Below are 25,592 nucleotides of genomic sequence, written 5' to 3'. Positions count from 1 at the left end.
TTGTCAAATACATGAAAAAGAAAATAGAAAAGGCATATTGTTCATATAAATTCTATATAATATACTTGACTAGAACCACTCGCCCAATAAATACTTAAAATAATGTTCCAAGTCAACAGGTCACGTGATAATTCTACAACGTGATTATTTCTTTACGAGATTAGTGCTTTTGTATCATATTACATGTAGTGCCTTTCCTTCATTGCAAAATATTGAATAACCGATAATACATACACTTATAAATTTTTAATATTGCACCTTAATACTAAAAAATAATTACAACAAAAACTTAATAACTAATTTTATATAAACAGATGTTAGCTTCTAGTGATAAATTTTTCATGATAAATATAAATTTAATAAGCTCAATCATATTCAACAATATTCATCTTCTAAATTATCAACTTTAATATATTTTCCTATTTTAGTTAAAAAATATATATATATATATTGAATTGTTGACGTGTTAACCTATAAATATTATTTATTATATGCGTAAATAGAAATGTTTACTTACTATTTTTTTGAGTTTCATTCGATTCATTCTCCAATCTTTCAAAATTACGCTTTCTTGAAGAATTTATTGGTACAGTTAAGCTTTGAGTAGCTGAATTTGTATTTTGTGTGGATGAACTAAAAAATGTATGATGTTATTATTTAATTGAAGCTATATACATTATATTAATTATTACCTTTGATTATTATTTATATCAATTTCATATTCTCTGGTAATATATTCTAAAAAATAATAATAGCCATCTAAGTTAATATAAATTTAAAGAAGTAAATTCAATTATTATTATCATATCGTCTAATCAAATTTTCACTAATGGCTAATTATTACTTAATAACATAACATATAACATACCTTGTTTGTCATTAAATGAGATCATTGAAGAAGAGTTTATAGTTGAAGCTTTAGAAATCAAAGAACTTAATGCTCTACTTGTAAAAATTGCTTTTGGATGAAACTTTTCACTAAATTCAGGCCCAAGTTTCTTTGATCGTATCAATTCCAATCTTTTGTTTTCTGCCTGTCTATATTCTATGGTACCACGCGTATTACTCCAACTGGAAATATAATTATACATTTCAACAATAGTTGGTCTTTTTGAAGGATTAGAATCCCAACATTTTTTCATTAAATTAGCATAAAATTTAGGAGTATCTTCTGTAATTTTAGGTCGTTCTCCATCAAGAATTTTAAAGATAAGATTATGATCATGTTCAACATTAGCAAAAGGCTTACAACCTGTTGTAAGTTCCCACATAATCATGCCCAAACTATATACATCAGATTCTTTTGAAAATGCAGCACCCTTAAATATTTCTGGTGCGATATAAGGTATTACTCCATATATTTCATTATTTGATAATGTATTATTTGCAGGCTGTGATAATCCTAAGTCTCCAACTTTCCAAAAATTTGACAATAGCATATTTCCACTATGAAGATCTCGATGTATAACATTATTATTATGAATTCTTTCGAGTCTAAAATAAAAGACTTAGTAGTTAATAAATTTAATGTAACTATAAGTAATAATTAATGTATTAAAATAATGTACCCTAATGAAACTCCTTGCAAAATCAAAAATTTGTCAACCCATCTAATATTTATAAAGTTCTTTTGCAAATAATCATGTAAATTTCCACCTTCTGCATAATCCAATATTAACATGTATTCTTTTGCTATAGGATCTTGTGTAATGCCATAATAGCCAATAACCCAATCATTGTCATCATCACATTGATAAAGTGATCTTAACTAAAATACAATGAGTTAATTAATAAAAAAACCCATCGCAAGTATATAAAATATAAATATTACCTCATTTAAAAAGTATTTACTGATATTTTGTGAATCATGTAATTTTTTTACAGCAACATCAGTTCCCAACCAAGTTGCTTTATAAATAATACTGAATCCTCCTTCCGCTATTTTCTTTAAATTCTTAATTTGAGAATATGGAATCCACTTTATTACTTTTTCATGTAGACTTAAACGAAGTTTATTATTAATAAACTCATAAGTATAAAATGGATTTGATGTATCGAAAATCGTCTCATAATTAACAATAGAATGGAGTTGCTTATTGTTGATTCTTGTAGAAGCAAGAAATTCTTCTATAATGAAATTTCCACTTTCAATATCTGTAATATCAATTCTAATGAATGAAATTCTTGAGCATTTCTTACATTGAGATTGATCTGCAATTCCAAAAATAATATTTGTTGTTAAACAATGCCTACATCCAGTATAAATTATAAAGCAATATGAACACCATTTTTGACAATAAGATTTTGACTCTTGGTGTATATATTTAAGTTCTTTATCACAAACTACACATTGGTTAAGACTATCCCACCATGGTAAATATAGAATCGGAATGGACTTTTTAGTCAAAGTTGATTCTACCCATCCAGAAGAAATCTGATAACCTGATAACCGCTTCTCGTAACGACAAATTACGCAGTATTTACTAAAATCATGGTGCCTACAATTTGAATTTTCTATGACTACTTGTGTAAAATATAAAATCTCGGAACAATATTCACACCATTCTTGAATGTTTGCGGTATAAAAATTATTTCTGGTTGTTTTATGTTTAATACACTGAGAATTGTTTGTCATTATACGTACATCCAAGTATGTATTATTGCTCGTTATATATTGAATATACCAAAATAAACAATATTTGCAATATTTTTGGTAACGCTCAAGTGACTTGGAGTATTCAATTCCACAATAATTACAGTTTTCCTCATTATTTTTAAAAGGAATAAATAAAACAGGTACAGGACTAGATTTTAATTTTGGAGTAGGATCAAATGAATTACTATCTGTGTTCATGATGTTGTATTTCAAGAAAATAGATTATAAAAGTTAAATGTAAAAATTATAAAGCAATATTATATTTTATGAAGATACAATAACAAAGTGAAATTCTACGGAATTTTCTTTTAAAGAATCAAGGATATTCTATATAGAAATAGTTGTATAATTATGCATATTGAAATCGCCATCATGCATAAATTTCAAGCAATTGCTCAATTTAGAAAATTTCGCGGCTTAATTTTTCCGTCAATCCTATTATTTTGTAAACCTGTACTACCAATCTGAAATTAGAAAATTTTGTTGACGATCAATTCAAAGAAATAAACTTTTCTTAAAAACTTGTTTCAACTCTGTTTATTAGGATATGTCTTTGTGAGTAACCTTTGCTGATTAAAAAGGGGATTCCCTGATTACTATGTAATTATAAAGCAAATAAGTAGTAAATAGAATATCATAAAATGTAAGTTCATTATTTCCAATGAAAAAAGAGAATTAATGAAAGTGATGTTAAGTGAATATTTCTATTAGCTAATAAACAGAAATGTTAATTGATCACAACGTTAAAATCCCTTTTTTTGAAAATGGGTTTAACCCAGCCTTTGTACACGTTTTGTAAATATAATTTTTTGATGATTATTTTTTTTTAAAAAAAATATATAACTGATAAGGTTAATTTTTGTATCCTTACAATAAATATGACATTTTTTAGTGCATGAATATTAAATAAATCTCTATATATCTATCTATATAACTAAAAAAATACATGTGTAACCGTAACGTTTAGACTAGTATGTACTAGGGGATAGATAAATAACGGGGGGGCCAACTCATGGTTACACAGACTGATCAATAATTGACCGAACTGAAGTCTTAATAAAATTGGTTACACAATCGAAATCACATATTAAATAGTGCGAAAATCTTAAAATTTTTTAATTTTTTCGACACGCATACATAGAAAAGCAACCGATCTTAAAAGTTAAGATCCTTTATACTTGTTTTACATATGTGAAGTGGTTTTATTCAAATTAGACAATTACTGCTTTCTACAGGTCACTTTTTTCTCACAAAAAATTGCTAAAAAATGAAACTTAATCCGAATTTCAAAAAAAATGCTTTATTATATACATTTTGATTTAAAATTTTATTTTTTACATATCTTTTGTGCTATTCTACAGTAGTCTACAATGCAAATATTCGTCCTTTTGATATTGCCTCTTCACAGAATTGAGTTCCTTTTTTCAGGTGATCAAAAATCAAAGATATTAACGTCTTTTTTCTTTTATTTTTAACATTATCTCCAAACGCCCAGAGTAACCATTGCAACTCTGCTACTTGAAATATCTTTAAAAATACTTCTTCAGCATTATCTAGTTTTGCCCAAATTCGAAGCTGCTCTAAGCCAAGCAACGGATTCTGTGGAATACTCTCTTTTTTCATTAAGGGAGGTTTATTTTCATTTTTTGAGATGTTTTGAGTATCTTTGTAGAAAGATTTTAAATTCTCACGAAGGCTTGTAGTCCCTTTTTCAGGAATAAGATTATTAAACCTTCGCCATGATTTTTGTCTACTTCTCATATATATGGAAATAATACGCTCATAAAGAAAATTCCTAACTTCATCTTTTAACTTGTAATTTTCAGTTGTTACACTTTCACAAGTTAAAATCTGCTGGCTAGCAAGATCAAGAAGAATGTTAAAAGATTGTAACAGTGGCAAATTATCAAGTAAACTATTGTGTATATATTGAAGAATATGTGGTCCAAATTCCTTATGTTTCTCAAATAATATAAGAATTAATGATTCCATCTTATACATGAATTCTAGAAACTCTTGGCCAGGAATTACATTTGTTATTTGAGATCTAACATCCTCTTCATAGACCACTTGTTCCGAATTTAGAACTTTGAGGTGAGCGCAAATGGCTTTGAATTGTGGGTGCGATTTTGTTATATTGTCACTTTTAGTTAATTTATAAACAACCCATCCAACAATATAGGAGAATTTTGATGCTTCAGCTGGTTCTAAAACAATAATATTTTCAGGTACTAGATTACAATCTGCAGTTTGATCTTTCTCAATTATTTTTTTTTTAAACGTATGTTCAATTACTTTTTGTAGAAGTAAATATGCAACGAGTCTTTGGGTTGAAGAAGGATGTAACTTGGTAACTGCTAGAAATTCCTGATACCAGATGCCAGAACATTGATAATTATTCAAGTAAAGTTCAAAATGAGAACTCCAAGTAGCCAACCACTGAACACCAATCTTTTTTGGAATAGCTTCGTGAGCTATATTTTTAATAATATTTTGCCATGACTGTAATAATTTATCAATAGAATCTAAATAAAGCAAAACTTCTATAAGATTATATCGCTCAGTTTGAAGATCATAAACTCTAATATTTTCATAGTTAACATTATTGTTAACTGATTTTGATAAAGATTTAAATCTTCCCATAATTAAATTATCATCAAGAAGGTTTTCAAAAATACCACGAGAAAAAGTTGATAATTGAGATAAACGGGTATTATATTTTTGATAAACATTAATATTTTCTTTATTTTCTTCATGGTATTTTTTATCCTTTCGATAATCTCTAATAAATTAAAATAATTAATTAATATGTTTCATTTATTATTAAAACTTTAAATAATACTATATACCTTCTTGTTAAAGAAGTAATACCAGTTCCTGTAGAATTAGCTATTCCATAATTAACACTTTTTATTTCAGATGAAACTAATGCCGTAACTTGGTATTTATTTAAAGCATGTCCATAAGATTTAAGTGTTTGTGTTGAAGAGTCTCCTCCAAGTTCACGAATAGTGCCAAAAAGACCTTCAAGCATATCTTGTGAAATGCGTCGTGGTTGAATCATTGATCCTGGGTATTTCTTTAAAATAAAGGCTAACATTTCAAGAAACCCATTAATAGATAAAATTAAGTCAAATTGGCATTGTGGTGAAATCCATTCTATAGGTCCTACTTTTTGTTTATCACCATTTACAAACCAATTACGAATTTCTTTTAAGGTTTTAATACGAGGATCTTCTATAGAGCGAAAACCAATCTTACTATGCATTATTTCACGATATTTTCGTGCATATTTAATGAATTCCTTTAAAAAAATTAAATGTTTAATTTAAATTATTAAATTATAACATAATATATATTATTAATAAAATCTTACCCTTGTTCCTTCTGATATATCTTTAAGTTCTTTAATAGACGCTAATGCACATTCAACTTCCTTTGATAATGTATGTTCCACAAGATCAACACGCATTTTACTCCATGATGTAAGCCATATATGCCTCTTTGTAAGTTTTGTGGCTTTTGCTGTTGCATGTCGTTGTGTATGTTCATACACACCTTTTATATGCTTCCAGCTAATTTCCTTTCCATTATACATGATTTCTCTGGAATTTTTTTCGTCAATATGGCTTTTTGCTAAATTATTTCTGAGTTTTTTAAATACATGTGTTGGATCACTAATAAAAAACCATTCTTCTCCTGTAATAGGATTAATGGTTTTATGGTTTGCTAAAAATTTTTGATTATCATAAACAGGTCGAAGAAATTTATCAATATGATAATTAAAAACTTTCCAATCTTTATGACCCCCTTTTGCATTAATAATTTCAACAGATAACGTTGATTCAATTGAATCAAAATTGGTTATTTTTCCTAAATACCATTGATTATCATTTGGACTTCTAAATTCACATAATTCATTAACATTCCATTCCAATTTTAAAGGCATTGGAGGACGTATATAGGTTCGTTCAATTGTAATTTTATCAGATTTATTACAATTATATAAACAAACAGTAAATTTTGTTCTTTCAGAATTACTATCTATAATTTCTGCTGTATGAAATGATTTTTTATCTTTATTAAAATTAACTTCCACAACATCTCCAGAAGACCAGGTTGATGCATACCAGTCAAAACTTTTTATATGAGTTCTATTTTCTCCTGCACCATCACAAATTGAACCATATGTATGTATGCCAATACATTCTAATCTAGATGCAAGATTAAATAATAAAGCATTCAGGTTATGTGCTGTAATTATATTAATACCATAATAAGCAACTGGAAAAGCAAAGTTATGTGTTGCTGAATGCCAAACAACTTGATGAATTTGCGTTGCAAGACTTTGTTCTTGCTTTTCAGCTGTAGAATTAGGTAGTGAATTATTTCTATCAAATGTTGTATGAATCTCATTTTGACATTGTAAGGCAAATGATTGATAGTTTTGCATTTCATTCTCAAAATCTAAATATCCAACATAACAGTTTTCACGTTGACTCCAAAGAAGACCTTTTAAAATTCAAAAAGGTAAAATTGTTCTTATTTAACTTTGAAATGCATACAAAATTAATTAATTTGTTTATTATTTTAAAAGAATCATGTGAAAAGTATCCAACTCGCCCATATCCCCAAATATTATTTGCTGTTAAACTTTCTAATATTTGAAATCCAGTCTCATCTTGCCATCCTGAACATTTTTCACTTTCATTTATATAGCTTTTAAGTGTAGAAATGGATGGTAGACGCATTATTGTTTTCATTGCATCATAAGCCGCTTTTCCAGATCTGCTATATACTGATATTGCCCAACGTAAAAACCTATATTAAGAAAATTAAATATACGAAATTTTTTAATAAAATAATGAAAATAATGCAATAATTAAAATCTTACATTGGATGGTATCTTGTTCCGTTTGGCTTTTCACTCTGAATACGAATAAGTTCCTGAAAAATAGGATGAAGATTTGAAATATCTATCTTTTTGTTTGTGATATCATTAATAACAGTATGGGCTATATTTGCCATTTTGTTTGATATTTCTCCCTCTTCTTTCTCTATTTTCTTTTGTAAACAATTTCTTATTTTTATAATAGTTACATTTTGTGACTTAATAAGTTTTTTTTGACGTTCAATTTTTTCTATAAGAATTTTCTTTGAGACATGCACATTTTTCACAGAATTTACACCACCTAAATACCTTCTACGAATTTGTTGCATTGTTTTATAAACTTTTTGGCAATTTTCACATACATTTCCATCTTTTATTATAAATTTGCAATTAATATGTCGGTATACTTCATTTGGATGACCTTTATTTTCTAAAAAAGCAAAGGGGGTATGCTCTTTATTATTGCTAACCAATTGATCTCCTCGAATTTGAATTATATCTTCAAATCCTAAAATTAAATATTCTTAATGTAAAGAAAAAAAATATAATACATTAATAATTTAATTGTAAATTACATACCAACAGTACTTTGTCCATAACAAACTTTAAGAGAAAAAACATATTGAATAAGACTACTTATTTCGTCAATAGTTCTTTTAATTGCTCTAACGGGAAAAGGAAGATCTACTTCTTGCAATACTTGATCAAGTATCCAAACTTTATAATCGAGAAAAACACCCTGAGCAAAAATTATCAACCTCTTTTCTAATCTTTTCTTTTTACCAAAAAAGTGAAGTTCAAGGCCATCACTAATCTCATGCATAATAATCCCTACAAATTTCCCTCCAGCTAAACTTTCTCTTTGAATTAAGGACATAATATCTTGGATACTTGTGTAAGTAACTGTCTTCCAATATGAATTTGGTTCAGTACGTAAGATTGATGCAATTGGTGGACTAGTAGGATTAGGCTCCAAAAAAATAGTTGCAAGAGCTGATCGATGACCTTTAAATAATCCTCGATTTCTTAGTCCAATCATCCATTGAAAAAATGACCTATATTTTTGATCATTAATAACACTATATATATAAGCTTTTTTTTCTTTTGTCTCATAAAAAATTACACCTTCAAAATATTTTTTCAAATTTGGAAAGAAATATATTTTTTTTCCTTTAAGATCTGGTCGAACGCGCACAAGTTCTTGTAATGACTCTACATTTTTTTGTTGTTTAGTAGATTCACTTTCAATATTCTCAAATGACCGTTTTCTTTTACTCTAAATATGCAAGATTTTTCAATATTATTTAAAAAAAAACTCACAGCAACAGTTTTTTATTATTACCATTTTTAACTTGTCTTGAAGTTTCGTTAAATTTTGCTAATTGAAATACCTTGATCGTGTTTATTTTAAAAACTAGAAGCGCGACAACGATAAAATTCATTTTGTATATAGATGAGCAACGTATCTTTATGGCATGATCTGTTTGTCTCACAATTGTTTCATTTTTAGTGAAATCGAAGGCATTAATATTTTACATTTGTAAGGATCGTCATATTAAATATTAGTAATTTATATATGACTTCAGTTCAATCCATGATCCAACATAGTTGTGTAACCATGAGTTGGCCCCCCCGTTATTTATCTATCCCCTAGGTATGTATAAATAGTTTGAATTGTGTAACTTGAAATCCCATGCCATATAATTAAAACCCGTGAATGGTCAAAAACTATTCGACCGCCATGATATCTATATATATATATTCGCTAAAAAATGAAATAAAAAAAAATCGGAACGTTAGATTAAAACAATGTGAAAAAAAAATTATTTTCGAAACGTTTTTTGACGTTTCGTTAAAGAAAAGTGAAATGGAAAAGGAAAGAAACGTTAACGTTTCTTTTAATAAAAAAAATAATTTAACAAAAAAAAGAAAATATATATATAGATATCATGATGATTTTTCACCGACCTTTTTGTAACTATGGCGGGCCATACGATCCGTGTGCATTCCAATAATTTCAGTTAATGAAATTCTACCTTAATCGGGATTTTTTTTTTGGATTATTTTTTTCTTTTTTCAAATATTATTAGCTTTTTTTGGTTCCTTTTTTTTATTTTTTTTTCTCATTCTTTTCCCGTTTAGGTTTAATTTTTTTTTCCAAACTTAAACATTTTTTTTTTATTAAATAATCCTATTGTTTCGGTCTTTTAAGATCGATTTTTTTTTGTATTGAGACCGTATTGTTATTTTATTTTATTTTATTTTTTTGACCGAATTATTGTCCTTTATTGTTCAGAATTTTTTTCGGTACTTATTTTCCCCCCTTTTTTAAACCGATTTCTTTCCTCCCAAATTTTTTTTTTAAATTTATTATTATTAAATAAAGAAATAAAATATTATATTAAATATATTTACAAAATTATTATTTTTTTTTTAAAAAAAAAATCAAGTAACATGTAGGAAAATTGACCGACGTTGATAGAAAGATGAAATTGAACGCTGGATAAATAGTTTGATTTTCAAATTCATAAAATCAAAAAAATTGATATTTTTACAATATTTTATAATTAATTAATTGAAAAAATTGTTGATTTAATAATAGGTTATTATAATCAATTTTATATTCGAAATTCTCTAAATAATCACCAGATTTTTGAATAAAGATTTTAATTCAAATGGTTTAGTTAAATTAATAATTTATCGAGTAAAATGAGTATCAAAGGAAAAATATTTGAACAATTAAATGTATTAGAATCTGTTCATTTCATTTATTATTATTCTTAAATTGGTTATAAGCTTAAGATTGGCGTAATATATGCTAAACGTCACCTGGGCGATTGTCGCCCGGGTTTTTTTTCAAATAGTCACATGATGTACAATATAGAGTAAATTTATTAATCGGCTGATGGCTGATTTTTCAACTTAGCTAATTTTTGATCGGCTAAACTTAAAATTTTATCGCAAAAGATATTTAAAAAAATTTTTTTTTTTTTCAAACACATTTGTTCAAAATAATCTTGTCTAATGAAATTTTATTTGCAAATATTAAAATTTAAATCACACATTTACGATTTTAAAGAAAAAAATCACTGTATTTTATTTTTAATGAAGTGATACAAATAAAAGAAAAGATAAGTAAATTACAATGATCAAGAAGAAAGATGCTAATAAAAAATGAAATAACAATGGAGTAATGAAAAGTAATAGAAGATGAAAGGGAGTAAAAAAGAATAATGAGAAGTGATAGGAAACAAAAAGGAGAAATAGGACATGATGAGGGATAGATAAAAAGGAGTGATAGGAAGATGAAGAGGAGTGATGGAGACGAAGAGAAGTGATGAGAAGATGAAGAGAAGCGATGGAAGACGAAAAGAAGCGTTGTGAAACGAAGAGAAGTGATGAGAAGATGAAGAGGAGTGATAAGAGACGAAAAGGAGTGATGAGAGACAAAAAGAAATGATGGAAAGTAAACAGGAGAGAAAAAGAAATAATGGAACTGATTTATAATTCAAAAATGTGTAAAATTTAATAAATATTTCATGCAATGAACTAATAATCTAAATTTTAATAAACTAGAATAATTTTAAAAAAATGTATTTAAAAACGCCAATAAGAATAGTAATCTCAAATATTTATAAACACTTCATGATGTAAAATGTCGAATGACGTATATTATTCAACTTAGTATTATTTATTTCATGGGGAGTTGGAAATAAATGGGTAATCCCCTGGAGCGTGTCACTCATTAAATATTAACTATAAACGCAAATTGATCGCGATTAGTCAGCTAACCAATTATGTGGTGACATAAAATAACGGAAAATGTGAACTTAAAGGATTCAAAGCAATAAGAGCTGATTTAATTTCTTGAAGTGGAATTCTCTTTGTTGCAATTCTTTCCACTCATGACATTCCAAAGATCCCTATAAATTAAAGCTTATGTTAGTTCTAGCTCATTCACTTCAGGTCATAATGGTGAATACCAAAATGGTATTGTAAACAGTAACCATTTTGACAAGTGGTTGTACACCATAACCCAACTACCTTAGGGATAAGCATACATTTCGGGAGTGACTATATATATGGTATCCTTCACCACCATCTATATTCTCTATTATAACCATCAGATCCTTTACAAGAGTGGCTCCAGAGCACTTGGCAGACCAACTACTATATCTTCAAGACGGTGAATTTAAACCTGATGACTTATCAGGTACCTTAACCAAGGCTTCACTTTCAAAGATATAACCTTGGGTGGGTTCTCGTATGATGGGCCCTAGTCATCTATTTGCAACCCTTTAAAATCGTCCGGTCAGCCCTCATAAGCCTTCGCACGTTGCTTTCGCGGTGTGCAGTCAAGGATTATGGCCAGTGGGTGATAAATTACTCTTTACCCACTTTTTTAAAAATTCCAGTAAACAATAACATTTGTCAGACAGTAGGCTTTTCTTCAAGAGCGCTAGTAAGTCCTTTATTATCTCCAACCCACATATCTAAAGGAAGACGTAAGAAAAGGAGCAGAAGATCTAATAAAGAGAAGACATCCGTTTTCCACTCAAAAAGATTTTTGTATGTAAACCCTACTCTATTATTTTCTCCCAGTTAGGTTGGAGGCAATGTTACTATCCATAAAAGCCTTTTGTTGTTCGTATGGACCGTACCATCATCATTTTGTTTGTTAGGAGAAAGTTTAGAACTCGGAAACAACATTACATCTAAATAATATGAATTATTTTTTGTCTTTGTTTTTTTTTTAAAAAAAAAGTAGTTCACTTTTTTTGTTAGAGAAGAGTTTTTTGTGTGTAGTTTAGATCCCTTTTTATATTATTTTCTATCACGTGATATAAGTCTAATATTGTTTGATATATGAGTCATTTTTATAACTCTGATTTAATGATGTCATGGCATCATTTTAGTAGCAATTTAATCAATATAATAAAACATATATCGCCTTTATTACGTCTGGATAACTGCATTAAAAATATTAAAAATCGTATTTCCACCATTTCGAAAAAGGTATTTTAAATAATATAATAATGTACCGTATGTACTGATATTTTTATTTTCATATAAAATAAACTTTCATACTTTATTACAAATTTATCACTGATGCAGTCCTGAACGTTTTTAATATATTTTGTATATTTTAAAATTTTTATTTTAAGTCTATTTTAAAGTATATAATTTTATTTTAAGTAAATAATTTTATATACCGTTAGTAGGGATGCCAACGGTCGGTTCGGTTCGGTTTCGGTTTTAAAACTGCGGTTTTCAGCTGAAACCGAACTGACCGCAAAACCGACCGATAAAACCGAATTGCAAAACCGATCGCAAAACTACTGCAAATTGAATGAACTAATGTTAGAAAGTATTAATTATAATTTTATTTGATAATATTTCTTAAAGTTATAATTTTTTTTACGATAGTAATGTCAATTTTGCGATTTTTTTCAGCGGAACGAAAAATCACGTGATCGACGCGTAAAATATAAATTTTCTTATTATTTCAAAAACAAGAATACTATATATATATATACAACTAAATCATAATTTTTAATAGTATTCTCAATAAAATTAATAAAACAAACATTTTTTTCTTTTGAAATATATGATTAACTGATCGGTTTTTTTGTCAGTTTTTTTTATATATAAAACCGACGGTTAACCGGTCGGTCTTGGACTGAAACCGAACCATAACCGAACCGGTAAAAACTGGTTATAATCGGTTATAACCGAAACTTTTGGCATCCCTAACCGTTAGTACTATAAATGAACTAACCTTTTTCAAATATTAATTTTGAAAAAAAATAAAATTATTAAAAATTTCAGTAACTAAAATTCGTTATTTTTGATTTGAACAATATAGATAAATAAATTGTTTTAAGTGTAAAAATGTCAAATTGATCCTATCAAAATACTATTACATCCATTTCATTGTAAGCATCAGAATGTAGTGTCTAGATTAAAATTGTGTATAAGAAACCATTCATGTTTCAATTGTTTCATGGGATCTGACAATATACCATGTTTACTAGTAATTACATGGTTAAAATTCAACATGCGTATATATTCAAGATATGAATATTATTCGAAAGTTATTTATTTAGGTGACATTATTAAAGTTTATGGCAATAATAATTCATTATACTCACTGTTGCTAAATTCCTAAAAAAATTATTACTGTAATAAAATTTAATAAATTAGAAATATTAATAATGAGCTTAAGGTATTAAACCTAGATAAGGAGCGAACTTTTGAGCAAAATAAGACATTGGAGGTAGTAAGAATATGTACAAAATATTTACGTCAATTTACCAAAAGAATTACAAAAATGATGAGTTGATACAAAATTATTTTGTCTCTAACTTTAATAGTAATATTAAAATCACGTCTATCATCGAGTGATTGAGATAAAAATCATTAACTTTTTGCAAGGAACAATTTGTGAATCGGGACAAATATTTTTTAAATTCAAGTTCTTTGTAACTCAACACTTTAGTGTTTTAATTAAGTTGGTAAATCTTCGATTTTGTAAAACACAAAGAAATATAATTCCGTTTCTTATAACGTTAAAAGTTAATGGCGGATGAGTTGAAATTCGTCATTGCATATTTCAAAGCCCATTTTTATGCAACGTACATAAAACGAAAAAGGATTTAGATCAACTTCCTTCATTTAATTTATAAGATATTTTAAAGCACAAATTATGTTTCGTAAAAATAAAATTAAGTGATATTTATAATTAATATATAAAAACAAATACAACAAAAGTCTTATACAAATAGTTGAAATATTGACTTCTATTGATAACCGTGAGTCTATAATTAGTTTATCTAGTTTTATTACGTTTTCCTACTTTAGATATTTTAGAATTGGTTAAAATAAAATATATATATATATAAAAACGAAAATAAACATCATCAAAGCCAAATAAATATTTACCATTATCGTCATTGGTTTCAAGATTTAATTCTTCAATGTTTCGCTTTGATGAATTTTGAGTTTTTATGCTTAAATTTTGTGATGATGAACTAAATAACAATTTGATTTCAATTAATTAGTACAATGTAATACCACTTAAAAATATAATTGAAATACCTTTCAGTTTCTATATCAAGCTCTAATTCTGCCAGTGTTCAGAAATGACCTGGTCATTTGACCATTTTTCGGATTAGGAGTCATTTGGTCAAATGACACCCCATCATTTGGCATTTGGCATTTGAATTATTCGCGAAATGACAAATGCCAAATGATTGGGTATCATTTGACTGTCATTTGCGTCCTTTGTCATTTGGTCATTTGTCATTAAAATATTTAAAGATTATTGGACAATTTATAATCACGTGATGTACAAAAAAGGAAGGACGTAATCGAAATAATCACAAACAGAATCAATTTCACCAAATTATTTATTTTTTACTGTAATCTGAAAATAATAAATAACACAACCATAATTATTAAAGTGATAATATCTGATATGTTATTTATTATATAATTTTATTATATAATTATATGCATAAATAAATATTATGGCCATCTTATGATTAAATAAAGACAACAATTATATATAAAAATGGTGAAAAATGGGATCCACTACATGTGTTACAATTAAATATTTTATTGCAAAATCAATTAACTTTTATCTGTGTGGATAAAATGATCATTAGTGAAATAATTATAAGTGAAATAATCCTGTCTATAATAATATTATTAACAAATAATAACCTGTAAAATAATAACAAAATCACGTGATTAAAAAATCTTTACTACTATTGGAACTTTTTTGATTATATATATTAAACCAATTTTGTTTTAATATTTTTGTTTTCTTAATTAAAATAAACAAAATAATTAATAAAAATCCTCAGAATATTTAATATTTTTCAAATGACTTAAATGACAGGTCATTTGAGTTGCAAATGACAAATGACAAATGACTTGTCATTTGAGTCATTTGTTCATTTCAAGTCATTTGCCAAACACTGAATTCTGCTGAGATATAATTAGAATCAAAAGAGGCTGAACAAGTTTGAATTTTGGAATTTAAATTTTGTGACGACAAACTAAACAAATAAATTGAAAGATTCAAAATAATAGTTAGTTATGTCATTTAAAGCAAAAAAATTTTATGTTTAATACCTTTTAGTAACTGCATTAAGTGAGATATAATTAGAATCTAAAGTATATAACAAAAATCTTATGAATTATAGAATTATAGGATATTATTTAAATAATAATTATCTTTATTTTTAGTAATACCTTGTTTATTGCCATATGAAATTGTTGAAAATGAATTAATGGATGAACATTTAGAAATTAAATCACTTAATGGTCTACTTGTATAAATTGCTTCCGAGTGATATTTTTCAGCAAATTCAGGTCCAATCTTCTTCAATTCAATCAGTTTTTTTCGGTTTGCTTCAGCTTGATCAAATTCTGCTTTATTTTTACCTCTAAAAGCCCAACTACCAAAAGTATTACGAATTTCTTTTATAGGAGGTCTTTTTTTTGGATCAGGATCCCAACAACTTTTCATTAAATTAGCATAACATTCTGGTGTGTCTTCTGTAATTTCAGGTCGTTCTCCATCAAGAATTACATAAATAAGACTATGATCATGTTTAACGTTAGCAAAAGGTTTACAACCTGTTGTAAGTTCCCACATAATCATACCCAAACTATAAACATCAGCTTCTTTAGAAAATGCTGACCCTTTAAATATTTCTGGTGCAATATAAGGTATAACTCCATAGATTTCATTATTTGATGATTTATTATTTACAGAATGTGATAATCCTAGATCTCCAATTTTCCATTGATATCTTACTTTAGTTTTCTTTTGGTCATTAAATAAATCAAATAATATATTTCCGCTATGGAAATCTCGATGTATAAATTGATGATTATGGATATGTTCAAGTCTAAATTAAGAGAAAAAATGAATAATTTAAATTTGTGAATATAATGAATACGTTTAAAATATAATTACCCTTCTGAAATTTGCCATAATATACGTAGTTTTTGATTATTCCATGTAATATTTTTAAAGCTTTTTTGTAAGTATTTATGTAAATCTCCTTCTGACGCATATTTCATAACTAATATATAATCTTCTGATTCAGGATCTCTTGTAAAACCATAAATTTTGATTATATGACCACGAAGTGATTCGTCAATACAATGTTGATATGATTCTAACTATAAAATTTAAGATTTTAATTAAAGATTAATTTTAACAAAAAAAACTATTTAATAAATATTTTAAATTATTTACCTCATTTAAGAAATATTTACTACTATTTTTAGAATTTTCAAATCTTTTTAAAATGACAGTTTCATTATTACTTAACCAAGTCGCTTTATGTATAATACCATAACCTCCTTTTGTCATTTCTTTTACATCTTCGAATTGAGAATACGGTGTCCAATTAATTTGTGATTTACTTTTTCGTGTTTTAAATAGAGTATTTAATATATCGCGTATATTAAAATTTTCACCAATACTTTTTACAATATTTACAGTGTCAGGTAACTCAAAGTCACCGTGTAAAACATTATTAAGAAGAAAATCATCAATATCGCTGTGTTCTCTACTATTTATGATAAGTGATATTCTTTTACATTTTTTACATTTAGATTCAAGTATAGGTCCAAAAATAATGTTTGTTGTTAAACAATATCTGCATCCAACATAAAATATACAACAATTTGCACAATACTTTTGACAGTCTGATGTAAATGTTAACTTTGAGCAACATGCGTTACAACTAAGATTATTATGCCACCATGGTAAGTAAAGAATCAAAATTCGCTTTTTAACCAAAGTTGATTCTATCCATTCAGAAGAAATTAGATAACAATCCGAACATAATGAAAAATCATCTAATACTTTATATGTGAGTGATAATGGCTTTCCACATAATTTACAATAACTTTCACTTTCAATCACCTTATTACGTATATCATATAGTGTGTTTTCATTAGAATAATATCCAACAAATCCAGCCATTTGTTTAAAACATAAAATTCTCACACAATTTCCACAGCATTCTTGAATATTTTGTGATACTTTTGTCCTACTTATTTCATGATCACTACATTCCAAATCCATTGTGTAAATATATACGTCCAAGTATGTATTATTATTATCAGGTATATCATTAATATAACGCGATAAACATTTTTTGCAATATTTTTGCCTATGACAAAGAACTGCCTTAATATATTCTTCTCCACAATTAAAACACTTTCTATCATCTTCATTAAAAGAAAGAAATTTAATTGGTATAGGACTAGATTTTAATCTTGGCGTCGGGTCAAATGAATTTTCATCATTTGTATTCACCAATTCCATTTTATTATGTTAATTATTAGTATGTTATAAACAAATATCAATAATGATAATGAATATGAAAAAATTTGAACGTAATTTATTTATATCTGAATGATTACTAATAAGAGTTTGATAAAGATGGAACTTTCTGGTAGTAATACGAAAGTATTTCTATATTTCCCCATGGAATTTTTAAATAACGGAAAAGTCCGTTATAAATTTAGAAGTTCTTTATCGAAGAGCTAATGCATAACAATATATAACTAAAAGATCGGCTTTGTTATTTTTTACTTATTTAGTTGAGACGCATATGATCAACTAAAGAAAGTATTTTTTAAGTGTGGGCGTAATTACTAAACATTCCGTCGTAGAAAATAATGAAGAAAGCAAAGGAAACAGAAATGAAACACAGACTAAGAAAGGAAACAAATAAAAAGCGATGGAAACAAATATTTGAACAACAATAACGAACAATTATTTCTCATTCTTTCACTTGTTACACAATCACCTGATTGCTACTCTGATCACATGATTGTTGCGGTTTCACATGATTATGCCACGTTATTTTATAATGTCGTCAAAATTAAATATTTTACAATAAAGTTTTACTAAAAACTGTAAGAAGTTTGTTTAGAAAAAGCCAGATAAAAAGTGAATTTTTAATATATGGTGATATATATAATTCGCCCGTGTATATTTTTAAAAACTGGTAACATTGAAAATTCTCAAATAATGCAGGAGTTGGAATTGTTATACAACACCATAATCTGTTAACAAAAATACATGAATGTAGTCTAAAAGTTCATAATAATGTAAATTACAGACATACTGTATCTTCTAAAAATACTTTTGAAAAGGTATACTGTACGGTTTGAAATATCTACAGTTGATGACCTTTGATTATGTCCTTTTTTTATTCATATATATTGTTCTATTTTAGTTAAAAAATACCTTATTATTTATTATTGTGTCTACAGTCTGACTACAGAACCCCAAAAAAATTTACTGCGTAAAAATGAGGAGAGCGATAAATAATTTTTTCTTTATGTAAATTTTTGTGATTAAACCAGATGTTTTGCGGTTAACTACATTATGAAAAGTCAAATTAAAAAACATATCATTTAAAAAAGGGTATAACCAGTGAAGCTTTTTTTATAATTTTTTTTAGTGTTGTCTACATGGACATGTTTGTAATATGCCTCCCTGTGGCGTAGCACTATTCAAAAAAATCAAATTAAAATTTTCTTTAAAAAAAAAGTTTTAAAATTATATATATTAGACTATTGATACTTTCATCAGACACTGAAAGTATATACGTAATGGTTGTGGGTTGTGATATTAGCAATCATATTTTGAAATTATTTGTTTAAATGAGTCCTTTTAAAAAAATTTAAATGAACAAATGGTAAAAAGTAAATGAATCACTTTTATATGTTAGGGTTTTTTTGCCAATAAAACAAATGTGACTTATTTATTTAAAAAAATTACGATTTTATTAAAGAAAAATGTAATTTCATTGAAAAATTACAAAAGATATCAGGCCATTAGCACGTGATTCTATTTCCCTTATTATTCATTAATTATGTCGTAATCTCGTACATTCGATAAATTAAGAATTGAATTGGATTGAAATTTATATTATATATATTTATTAAAAAATAGCCCTTGTTGCTAACTAAATTAAGACCTACTTCCTTTCTTTTTAGAATATTATATCATCAATATAATGTAATATCGTAGTAGCCAATCACAAAGACAATAACTATAAAATTACTTATTATTTTTTTTTTCATGTATTTAAGAATTATTGTTAAATTTTAGTTGTAACCTTAAACAAATAAGGATGGTCAATAAAGTGTTTAGAATTTCATAATAAAAATTTTTAATAGTAGTTTATGCAAGTAATATTTTTAATAGAATGCTTGCATCTTAATTTTATTGTAACTTTAAACAAGAGGTTCCTAGTAATACTAGTTCACTGTATTTACCAGTTTTCACAATTTCAGTAGATTAAGGTTCATAAAATTTAAAATTATTAATATATAATATTAATTATTCATTAAAGAATAATATTAACATTAACATCTCATTAATTAATAAAAAAATTTTTTTTTTTTAATAACTCATTATAAAATGAATGAGCGAGTGGCGAAAAAAAAATCCAAGCAATACTGCATGGTTTGGTGATCCTGACGCAAATTCACATGACTGCAATAAAAGTGTGTATGGCAATAAAATGATTATATAGATATTAGCGTTGAACTACGTTTATTTACTACTATGAACAGTGTCTATCCCTTAAAATTGTTTTTCAAGTAGTATTATTAACTTCGAAATGATTTCAATGCATTTCATCTTTCTCGCCAATTTACGAACTCAATTTACTTTAAGCAGAAAATTTCCATCTCCTTTTTTGGGAATTATTTCTAGTCAATATTTTTTATAATATTGCTGATCAGAACTTTATTTCTGCATTAAGACTATTTCAATTACGATTAGGGATGCCAACGGTCGGTTCGGTTCGGTTTCGGTTTTAAAACTGCGGTTTTCAGCTGAAACCGAACCGACCGCAAAACCGACCGATAAAACCGAATTGCAAAACCGATCGCAAAACTACTGCAAATTGAATGAACTAATGTTAGAAAGTATTAATTATAATTTTATTTGATAATATTTCTTAAAGTTATAATTTTTTTTACGATAGTAATGTCAATTTTGCGATTTTTTTCAGCGGAACGAAAAATCACGTGATCGACGCGTAAAATATAAATTTTCTTATTATTTCAAAAACAAGAATACTATATATATATATACAACTAAATCATAATTTTTAATAGTATTCTCAATAAAATTAATAAAACAAACATTTTTTTCTTTTGAAATATATGATTAACTGATCGGTTTTTTTGTCAGTTTTTTTTATATATAAAACCGACGGTTAACCGGTCGGTCTTGGACTGAAACCGAACCATAACCGAACCGGTAAAAACCGGTTATAATCGGTTATAACCGAAACTTTTGGCATCCCTAATTACGATACCTTGATTTAAATCTGTTAATGGTCTCGTACTTTTATGTCATTACGGAGGAAGAGAGGAAAGAAGACTACAAACCATTGAATATAGACGTTGAAGTTACTGGTTATCCATAAAGTAATTAACTGGATAAAAAAATTTTTTTTTTCACATATTTAATTATTTGGAAATCATTATATTAAAAAATGACATCAGTTATTAAAAACTTCGATTTTTGGGAACACACGTCACACGTGACCGCATCAGCTGCATAGAACGATCTGACCGTTCTTTATGATCTTTTGTTAAACACTGTATTTTTTTTTTTTGACCATATACTTTTATTTTAAGTTCTAGCTTGTACACTAAAACACTTCTATATAAACTGATGACATAATAAAGGTATTAACAATTCTCCAATTATATGGCACCAAAAATTGATATAGCTTTTTGAAATAATTTTAATTAATTAAAGATTGTTATATTCGCTTAAATGGTTATAACGAGTATGGAAAAAATATGAAAAATATGGATCGATTTATCTTATAAAGGGAGTAACAATTGTAATGTTTAATTCTTAATATATGTTTGTTTGTTATCATTTTTTGTAGCTATTAATTTATTTAAATAGAATATGTTTTATAACGAATGCGCTAACTGTAACAAAAAATTAGTGAATATATAAAAATTTTGAAATACAAGTAAGACCTCAATATAATCACCCCCTGCATAAGAATTCTTCTTTATAAGCACTTATTTTTACTAATCTACATATCAATAATTTATACCTTCATATACTCGTCATCCATTCAAAATCCAATCCCATCCCAAATCACGCACTAAAACCCATTTAAGTATATAAATAATATAATAATATTATTTGCTTATTTATTTTTGAATTAACTATATGATTTTAGTGATATTATTTTAACGTTCACCAAAAGCATAATTTCGGCATCGTTTTGTGAATTTTACTTATTGGAAATTTGTGCAGCATCACATGAACTCGATTCGGTTGTCACCTGTCATAAAATTGTTTCACGCAATGATATATCTACGATTGTGACGCATTTTTTAATAGAATTACAATTTACGTATACTTAAAATTTAATAAAACTAAACAATATATTTCCATTAACTATAATGAGTTCCATACTTCATTTGGAATTTTCCGTAGTAATTGAATCATAAAATGACACTGTGAGTAATCTATTAATTAAAATGCAAATACTTATGAACACTCCATTACTTAAAGAGGTGAAGTTGAAGGAGAACAAAATTGTTGTCAAATGACGCGCCTTATTCAGCTTGTTTTATTGTTGCAGTAATTTATGATAGTTTTCTTTAAGACTCACCCTTGGCTTTAGAAATATCAGGCATCATTTTTCTTATGGTTTATTTTCTTTATTAATTCATTTTATAGCGTTAGCTTCAATGCAGAGGTTTTATACTTGCTACTAGCTGATTGATTATTGGTAAATTTTAATATTAAGTCACATCTTCAGCACTAGTAAAAATCTTTTTTTTTGCTTTATACTAATAAATGCTAATATTTTTTTATTCCATTATTTGATTCGAAATGATTAGCAAACTTAGACAATTATGTTTTGGTTCAGATAATCTCAAGATCATAATTTTACGAGTATAATCGAAAGCGAAAATATCAATAGAGAATTTTTATAATATAATTATGATTACTTAGAACAATTACGCTAGGAAATCAATGTTCAAATTATGGTTAAAAATGTGAGCGTTCTCATATGGTTCTAATTATTTATTAAAAACAATAATTTATAAATTGAAAATTTTTCTCTGGTCATCTATTCTGGTGAGATGATTATTTCCATTCTTATTATTTTAATCCTTAGAGATAAAAAAAAATAATTATTATTAATAATTAAGAAATTTAATTAGTTAGGTTACTATAAAGGCTTAAGCATCAATGACTAATCATTAATTTAATCGTTTAATATATAAAGTTGTTATTTATATATAAATAACGATATAAAAAAATTTTTTCAAAAAAAATGAACGATTGCCATGTTTACGCATATTTGTAATAAAAGTATAATTTATTTGTTTACGTCGGTTGTAGATCTCGGTATAAATTATATGGATAAAAAAAATGAAACACTTCTTTTTTGTTAAAAAAAAAATAGGAAATCTTACAATTATTTTTATTGGTGGAATAAATTTTTAATCAATTTTCTAATTAATACTTTTTATAATTGTAAAGAATAAGCCCGGCTAGCTCAATCGGTAGAGCGTGAGACTCTTAATCTCAAGGTTGTGGGTTCGACCCCCACGTTGGGCGAATAAATCTTTCCATTGAAAAATATTAAGTTTTTTTTTTTTTAAATACCTCTCGAGCTTGTCGATTTATCACATGATTAAATACATGTGATCAATTAAAAAAGTGATCATCGAATCAGACGAATCAATTGGTTAAACAATAGTAAAAACATAAAATATTTTAATTGGCTGTGCAGGTTATAATCAAATTGCGACTTACCATTTTTTAAGCTAAAAGTAACAAAAAGAAATCATCAATTGATTTTCATTATACTCAATATCTATCAGATATAAGGTTAAAGGTTTGTTTTTTTTCTAACCAAAAAAAAAAAAAATTTCCTATATAATAAAAAACGATGGAAATGTTTATTTGTTAATCCAAATTAACCATAAATTTATCGATTATAATGATTGCTGTATTAAAGTTAGCTAGTTTATTATAATTCTTTATGTTAATAATTTATATTAATTTCTTCATACAGACGATTTTTGAAAAATTCTATTAACGGCCTAGTATATTGAATTCCATCGGTAAATTTAGAATACTTATCTGTCGCATGATCGACATCAATTCAGTTCCACAAAAGAGTGTAATAAAACTGCGGTTTGGTTTCACATTTGTATAATTGATCAACTATAAATAATCAGCCACCTACTCCGAAAAAAGGATTTATTTACCCTTTTTGACGTAATTAAAAATAAACTCTTTCCCACTCCTTCTTCACTAACATGGCATGCTCGAAATTATTTTCAGGATATTTACCTGAATTAATAGATGAAATTATACAGTATTTTAGGAATGATATTTCAACATTGCATTCATGTATTTTAGTCAACAGATTATGGTGTCGTTCAGCGATTTCATTATTATGGGAAGATCCATTTTCATTAATTCACGTCCAAAATTTTCGATTTGTTGAAATTTACTTACGTAATTTAAATGAAGATGATAAAGCAAAATTAAATGAATATGGAATTAATAATAATTTGTTACTACTTTCGAGTACATTATTCAATTATCCTAGTTTTATTAAACGTTTAAATACACATAAAGTTGGTCATTCCATTGAAAATTGGCTCTCAACTTTAATGGATAATAATTATGATAAACGTAGGAAGGCGGCAAAATTAGTATATAGATTATTATTTAAAATGTTTATTGAAAACGAAGGAAGTTTATATTCTTTTGAAGTTAAAATGCATACAATTAGTGATTATAAATATTTTAATGATACTATGGAATTAACTTTACAAAATCCAAATTTTACTTGCAATATTAGAAATTTAATATTTTATATATTTATTATGTACGGTTGTAGAAATCTCTTCCCTTCTACAAATATCCTTCCTTTTCTCAAATTTTTACATTCTAATTGTAATTCAATCACATCATTTTATTTTGGAATTTTTAAATTTGAAGCAGGTAATTTCTCTTCAATTGGAAACTGTTTATCACAAATGATTATTACACAACAGAATCTCAAAAAAATTTCATTTGAATGTAACGACTTCTTCTATAATTCATTTTCTTTATTAAAAAATTCCAATATTTCAAATACTTTGAAAATAATTACATTCTATTCAATTGATTTTAATATTATAATTTCTAATTTTAAAGAAATATTTAACCAATTTAATGTTTTAGAATCTATTCATATTATTTATTGTAAATCTTTAAATTCTCAATTTGTTCAACAAATGGTTAGTGTTATCATACCATTTAAATTGAAAACTTTAATCATAAGTGAAATATTACAAGTTGAATCATTACAATTATTATTACAAAGATTTGGTAATGATTTAGAAAATTTTGGATTTAATAGCTGTGATTATGATTTTAGTAATAAAGAATTGATACAAAATAATATTAATCTAACACTTAGTTTAATTGAAAATATTAAACAAAATCTTAATTATCTTAGTATTGAAATTGATTTTTTTGTACATTCTTTAAATTATAATACAATTTGTTCAATTGTATTACAAAATTTAGGACAAATTCTTCCCTCTAAATTAGAATTTTTAAGATTAGGTCTTAAAATTGGTCAAAATGATTTGAAAATATTTTTAGAAAATTCTAAAAATACTTTTATAAATAGATTATTTATTAGAAATATGTATTATGATATAAATGAAGATATTTTATCTTGTATAAAAGAATTTATTATGAAAAAGAAAAGGGTTAAATATTTAGCTATTTATAATATTTATCAAGATTTGATTGATTTGAAGGGTGAAGTAAATGAATTTAAATTATATGATATTATAATTCAAAGATATGAAGATTTTTTTATTCAAACTTATGATATTGTAAACAGTTATTTGTAATAAGTTGAATAAAATAAAACAATTTTTAACTATAGTTTATATATATGAGTACAAGTAAATTAATCTGTGACATGATAA

At 26.3% G+C, this 25,592-nt stretch overlaps 4 protein-coding genes across 4 annotated transcripts; 1 reads left to right on the top strand and 3 right to left on the bottom strand.

Moving 5' to 3' along the window:
- Positions 1 to 375: 375 nt before the first annotated feature.
- Positions 376 to 2,854, bottom strand: OCT59_000426 (uncharacterized protein; the record flags this gene model as incomplete). The annotated part of the gene is made up of 6 exons (XM_025334236.2): positions 376 to 419; positions 518 to 633; positions 693 to 759; positions 869 to 1,494; positions 1,569 to 1,768; positions 1,832 to 2,854. 6 exons carry the CDS (start codon positions 2,852 to 2,854, stop codon positions 376 to 378), a joined length of 2,076 nt encoding a protein of 691 aa, XP_025189291.2.
- Positions 2,855 to 4,021: 1,167 nt separating this feature from the next.
- On the bottom strand, positions 4,022 to 8,892 carry OCT59_000425 (uncharacterized protein; the record flags this gene model as incomplete). The annotated part of the gene is made up of 7 exons (XM_066138826.1): positions 4,022 to 5,438; positions 5,506 to 5,960; positions 6,033 to 7,168; positions 7,311 to 7,477; positions 7,551 to 8,055; positions 8,127 to 8,823; positions 8,890 to 8,892. 7 exons carry the CDS (start codon positions 8,890 to 8,892, stop codon positions 4,022 to 4,024), a joined length of 4,380 nt encoding a protein of 1,459 aa, XP_065988285.1.
- A 6,698-nt stretch (positions 8,893 to 15,590) lies between these two features.
- Positions 15,591 to 17,901, bottom strand: OCT59_000424 (uncharacterized protein; the record flags this gene model as incomplete). Its single annotated transcript, XM_066138825.1, has 4 exons — positions 15,591 to 15,610; positions 15,807 to 16,156; positions 16,537 to 16,745; positions 16,822 to 17,901. 4 exons carry the CDS (start codon positions 17,899 to 17,901, stop codon positions 15,591 to 15,593), a joined length of 1,659 nt encoding a protein of 552 aa, XP_065988284.1.
- Positions 17,902 to 23,915: 6,014 nt separating this feature from the next.
- Positions 23,916 to 25,514, top strand: OCT59_000423 (uncharacterized protein; the record flags this gene model as incomplete). The annotated part of the gene is made up of 2 exons (XM_066138824.1): positions 23,916 to 24,297; positions 24,832 to 25,514. 2 exons carry the CDS (start codon positions 23,916 to 23,918, stop codon positions 25,512 to 25,514), a joined length of 1,065 nt encoding a protein of 354 aa, XP_065988283.1.
- Between the last annotated feature and the right edge of the window lie 78 nt (positions 25,515 to 25,592).

This window comes from Rhizophagus irregularis, chromosome 1 (assembly GCF_026210795.1).
Source record: "Rhizophagus irregularis chromosome 1, complete sequence".
Taxonomy (NCBI): domain Eukaryota; kingdom Fungi; phylum Glomeromycota; class Glomeromycetes; order Glomerales; family Glomeraceae; genus Rhizophagus; species Rhizophagus irregularis.
This window is presented reverse-complemented; position numbering and strand designations above follow the sequence as displayed.